Source organism: Carlito syrichta, unplaced genomic scaffold (genome assembly GCF_000164805.1).
Source record: "Carlito syrichta isolate Samal-C Ts95f unplaced genomic scaffold, Tarsius_syrichta-2.0.1 Scaffold315896, whole genome shotgun sequence".
In the NCBI taxonomy this organism is placed as follows: domain Eukaryota; kingdom Metazoa; phylum Chordata; class Mammalia; order Primates; family Tarsiidae; genus Carlito; species Carlito syrichta.
In genome coordinates, this window is record NW_007259992.1 from 452,553 (window position 1) to 457,556 (window position 5,004).

The following is a 5,004-nucleotide window of genomic DNA, read 5'->3' on the forward strand; positions in this document are numbered from 1 at the left end:
CATTGCCCCAAAACACAGAAAACACATTATTATTATTATTTTTTTGAGTCGTAGTCTCACTCTGTCACCCAAGCTGGAGTGCAGGGGCATGCTCATGGCAGCATTGATCTGTTGGGCTCAGGTAATCCTTCTGCTTCAGCCTCCTGAGTAGCTGAAACTACAGGTGTGAGCTACCACACTAGGCTAATTTTTTCTTTTTTTTTGAGTTGGAGTCTCACTCTGTGGCTCAGACTGGAGTGCAGTGGCCACTCCTGGCCACCGCAGCCTCGACCTGCTGGGCTCCGGTGATCCTTCTGCCTCAAGACTTCCAAGTAGCTGGAACTACAGGTGCGCACTACCACGCCCGGCTAATTTTTGATTTATTGTAGGAATGAGGTCTCGCCAAGTTGCCCAGGCAGGTCTCGAACCCGTGGGTTCAGGCAATCCACTCACTTCAGCTTCCCAAAGTACTGGGATTACAGGCTGAGCCACTGTGCCTGGCTTTTTTTTTTTTTTTTTTTTTTTTTGAGAGTTCAGCTGTTGTCTGAACATGTTATAAAAGGTTTAGTCAAAAGGCCAGAGCCCATGTCATCATCAGACCCCTCAGATTCTTCCTTCTTTGCTTCCCCTTTCTTCTCCTCAGCAGGGGAGGCAGCGGCGGAGGTGGCAAGAGCTCCACCTGGCTAGGCACCCGCTGCAGGCCCAGGCCCACCGGCCCCCGCATGGCAGAGGAGGATCCTAATGCTGGCATTGGCCAGGGCCTCTGCAAACAAGCCAGGTTCAAAAAGCTCGAATTTCACACCTGCTGCTTTAGCGAGGGCATTGGACTTATCCTCCATGACGACTAACCTCATCACCGTGCAGAGTGAGGGCCAGCTTGGACACGGAGGCCACGGTGCAGCCAGTGCGGGGTTGGAGCTGCCAGGCATGGTGCTTGTCACTGGATGAAGTGAGGGCCTCACCCTAACACTACCTTTGCCTCTTGAGCTGTTTGTTTCCTCATTCTGGGTAGAGTCCAGACTTGTCCTTTATGGGTGAGTGGGACTGAGGGAGGCGTCAAGCAGGTCTGTGTAAAAAGTCATCTTCATAGTCTCCCTGGGGGTCCGCCCCTGTCTGTGGGCTTCCTGGTCAAGGATTTGTGGCCTTGTCCTCCAGTGCCTCAAACGTCTCGTTGTGCATATAAAAGAAGATATACCCCGAGCATTGCCGTGCCTTCTTCATCGTGGTCTCTTGGATTTCCGATACACGTAGATCATCATATGTGAACCAGGCCTTCTTCTGAAAGTCATAGGCGTCGCTGATGTAATGGCCTGAGTCTTGGGAGCTCCCAATATGGCTGACAACACTGATGAGTCTGTAGTTTGGAAGAGTGTATTCCGTCTTCACATTTCTTTTTGGTTCCTTGGCTTCCGTTCTTGTGTTCTCCAGATCAAAAAGGTCTTGGTTCCCAGAGTTCTCATCAGAACCCCATGCCCTAAGGGAGCTCAGATCAGCCTTTTGAAGTTTAAATTCTCTAGATCTTCCAAGGGCCTTCTCTGTAGGGTCCAGGGCATTGGGCAGTGGCGCATGCTGAAGGAATTCCTCCTTGGTGCTTTTTCCAATACACTGCTGGAGTTGTTCAACCATTCCTTGAGATTCATCTGGAATCCCGTTTCCTTTGCACTCATAAAAGCCATTGGTAGATTCAGTGACACTGTCAAAATCTAGCTCTACAAATGTTTTGGTTTTCTCATAGTCCTGAAGTTCTAGATTTTCAGGCGCTTCTTGAAGATGAACCTCTATGAGACCTGTGTTTGGGCTACTGATAGGCTTCCTTCCATCTTCATGGATCATAGACAGAAATGTGTCTCTCTGATCCATCATCCAGCCAGTCCCTGGCAGCTCCCTTTCACTGGCTGTTCCATCTCTGAAGTTTACCAACTTTGACTTCAGTTTAGCACCACTTTCCAGGTCTTTCTGCTGCTGCTCTTGGTCTGCTGCTTCACAGGTTTGTAGGTCACCATCCTTCTTTGGTTCAGCGTATAGAACCGAGGAATCACTGGATTCTGAGGTCAACCTCATCGATAGTGTCAATGGGCTGATGATCTCAGAGGTCATCTGCTGAGAGACCCCCAGAACTTTGCTGTGCCAAGAAGCTGCACTGCCACTCAAGGGAAGAGGGAGTTTTGTGCTTCCATTGCAATGAGAAGATAACCTTAAATATTTGGGAATATAAACGTTCTGACTATTTTTTACCAGCAAACAAGCATCATTAAAGCGATAGCGTTTCAGATGAACAATAAGGACCCTGGGGAGCCTACTGAATTTGTGCTTTGCCATGGAACTCTTGTGCTCACATGTCTTACAGCTATACTCAAGTTCTTCTGCTCTAAAGAAAAGATCAACAAAATTTTGAATGGACAAAGGAAATGGTTTGGTTTCTTGGTGCAGGTTGATGGAGAGACAATTACTCAGTTCTGACTTGAGAACAGCCTGACCACAGGCTTTACAAATAATAGAGAGGTGCAATTCAAACTCAAAATTAGTGGCGACAGGACAAACAACCACTTCAGTGGCAGCATTACCAGCATATGTCTGTGGAGATACATTTTTGTCATCAGCTTCACGTTCAGTCTTCAAATTGGCATTTAATTCTTTCACGTCTTCTTTCAGCTGGTCTAAACACTGACTTAAAAACTCATGAGCATCATTTTGTGTGTTGCCAGAGAATATCCCTGCAACTGCTGAAATGGCTTTTTTAACATTTACCAGCAATTCTTCTTTGGTCTCCATATTACAAATATCTTTCAAAGCAAGCAGTTGGCTCAAGGGCATAATGAGAACATCAAAGGGAATTTTCTCCCATGGGACATCTTGCATGAATAAGTCATCAGCAAATGATGGAATCGCAAATAATGATTGTAAAATTGCATTCATGTAACAGGTGTTTCCCAAATTGGGAAAGCCTTCCCACAGTTGATCTGGGTGAGGATCAAGGGGCACCTGGGCTTCATTCTGTCTTGGGTCACTCTGGCTGTGCTTTGGGTCCAATGGAAATGCCAAATCTCTTTTGGTAGAGGAAGTCTGGGTTGAAACTGTTCCATCTAGGTTAGGATTTCCATTACAGTTGGTCTTCAATGAAGGTACAAGTTTTGAATTTCTATTTTTTCCTAAATCTTTTAAACTTGATGATTCCTTCCTATTGCTTCTTACATACTTCAAGAAGTCGGCCCTGGATTTCTTGCTTATTACAGGGTTATGCTTTTTCTGAAAATTCTCAGTCATCTCTAGACCAGATGACTTTTTTCTTTCCCACCACATGGCTTTTTTCCTCTTCCCATCTCGATTTTTTAATAACCCTTTTATGACCCATCTTGTGGATTTTGACATGAACACAGGTATCTTCTGAGAGCAAGATGTTTTACTTCTCTTTTCCAGATTAAGGGATTTGTAATTTGACTCACGACAGGTGTCATAAAGGGAAGTCTTGCCAATCTCCTTCTGTGCTTTCCTGCTTCCAAAGACATTCCAGTCATCATCAGTTTTCATAGGTTGTTGAAATTTGTTTTGGTGAACTACATCCAAGAACATTTTCAACTGTTCAGCATCTCTGATGGACAGTTTGTCAATAAGTAAGAATATATTGTTTTGCAAAGTTAAGTGCAGAGAACTTTTTCTTCCTTTACGATGTCTAAGAACCACACTTCTAATATTATTACTCAGTTGAAAGAAGACCCTTATGAATTCTCTAGATTTGAAAATGACCACCAGTTTAGTTCTCTTTTTTCCTTCAACTGTTTCAATGAATGCTTCTTTCAACTTACTCATCCCAGTCCTCTTGCTCCAAATTTGAATAAATCCAGGTATCTTTAGAGAAGTCATCTTTTCTTTACAAATAAAACACATGCAACCTAGAGGGAAAAAAGCATGCACATACATTTTAACCAAAAATGTATTAACAGTGATGTTTTACAGAAAACTCTATGCAATAGTAATTTGCTTTAAGTCTCTTCCCTATGCCCGAAATAAAAGACTTATTTGGGAACTTACTAATATTCTGAAGCTATGCCAATTCTCTGGAAGACACAGACTCGGGATACATCCTTTCAAGGGAGCTGGTAAGGGAGAAAGAAGATGAGGAAAAGCAGATAAATATCCAACAGTTATACGAATAGGTGCTCAATATCACTGTTCAACAAGGAATTGCAGATGGAAACAATTCCTGATGAGTTAGCATTCCCTGTGATGTCTGGAATAGATTGCAGAAGGGTTGGCACATGAAGAAAAGCTGGAATGCTTTTAGGAAGGTGAATGGATGTGCTAGATAATTAGCAAAATTGAGAGAGAAAGAGAAGGATGGGTTGGGAAAGAAACATAAAGAGGGAGACATGCACCTCAAAACAGAAACTGAGAGGTTTTGGAAAAGGTCAGTCTCTCTCTTTGTCTCTTTTAGTTTGGTCCCTCCCCTCACTTATTTGCCATTTCTCTCCAGGCAGCCAGGAATGCCTGCTCCCTCTGGCATTCCAATTTTAGAAAAAGTTGGAAAGTTACAGTGAAACCAATGAAAACAAATTGGCTTTTACTCACCCACAGTTCTTCCCAAAGAAACTTGAATCGGGATTCAAGGAAATTTATTTATATATTTTTATTTGAAAGATGTGGGGTGAAATTCAGTCGTCACCATACAGGTAAAGTTTGGGCCTTCCTTTGGTTCCCACTTCTCCTGGTTTGTGATCAGGTACTCTTATTGATGTTATGTGTCTTCCCTCCCCTGAATTCAAGAAAATTTAAACTTTGAAGAGCTGTCCATGGTCACATTACAGGCAGAGTTCTGACTGCTAAGACTGTTACTAGAAAAAATGGCTAGTCTTGAAACTGACCTTAATTTAATCAGTCTACATATAGTCCCACCCTTCTCTTGTGGCATTTTGCTCAGACAATCCTCTCACCTAAGCCTCCCAAAGTGCTGGGATTATGGGTGTGAGCCATTGCGCCCAACCATCTCTTGAGGTATTTTATTGTATTATTTCTTACTAGAAAATCAAC

The 5,004-nt window shown here is 43.4% G+C and overlaps 1 protein-coding gene across 1 annotated transcript; it reads right to left on the bottom strand.

Annotated features, from left to right (window-relative positions):
- Positions 1–1,107: 1,107 nt before the first annotated feature.
- Positions 1,108–3,840, bottom strand: USP29 (ubiquitin specific peptidase 29). The gene has a single exon (XM_008073489.2). The coding sequence runs from the start codon at positions 3,838–3,840 to the stop codon at positions 1,108–1,110; it is 2,733 nt and encodes a 910-aa protein (XP_008071680.2).
- Between the last annotated feature and the right edge of the window lie 1,164 nt (positions 3,841–5,004).

What these genes read in the sequence shown, in the direction of transcription:
- USP29 (XM_008073489.2), bottom strand. Translation starts at nt 3,840, where the DNA reads ATGACTTCTCTAAAGATACCTGGATTTATTCAAATTTGGAGCAAGAGG.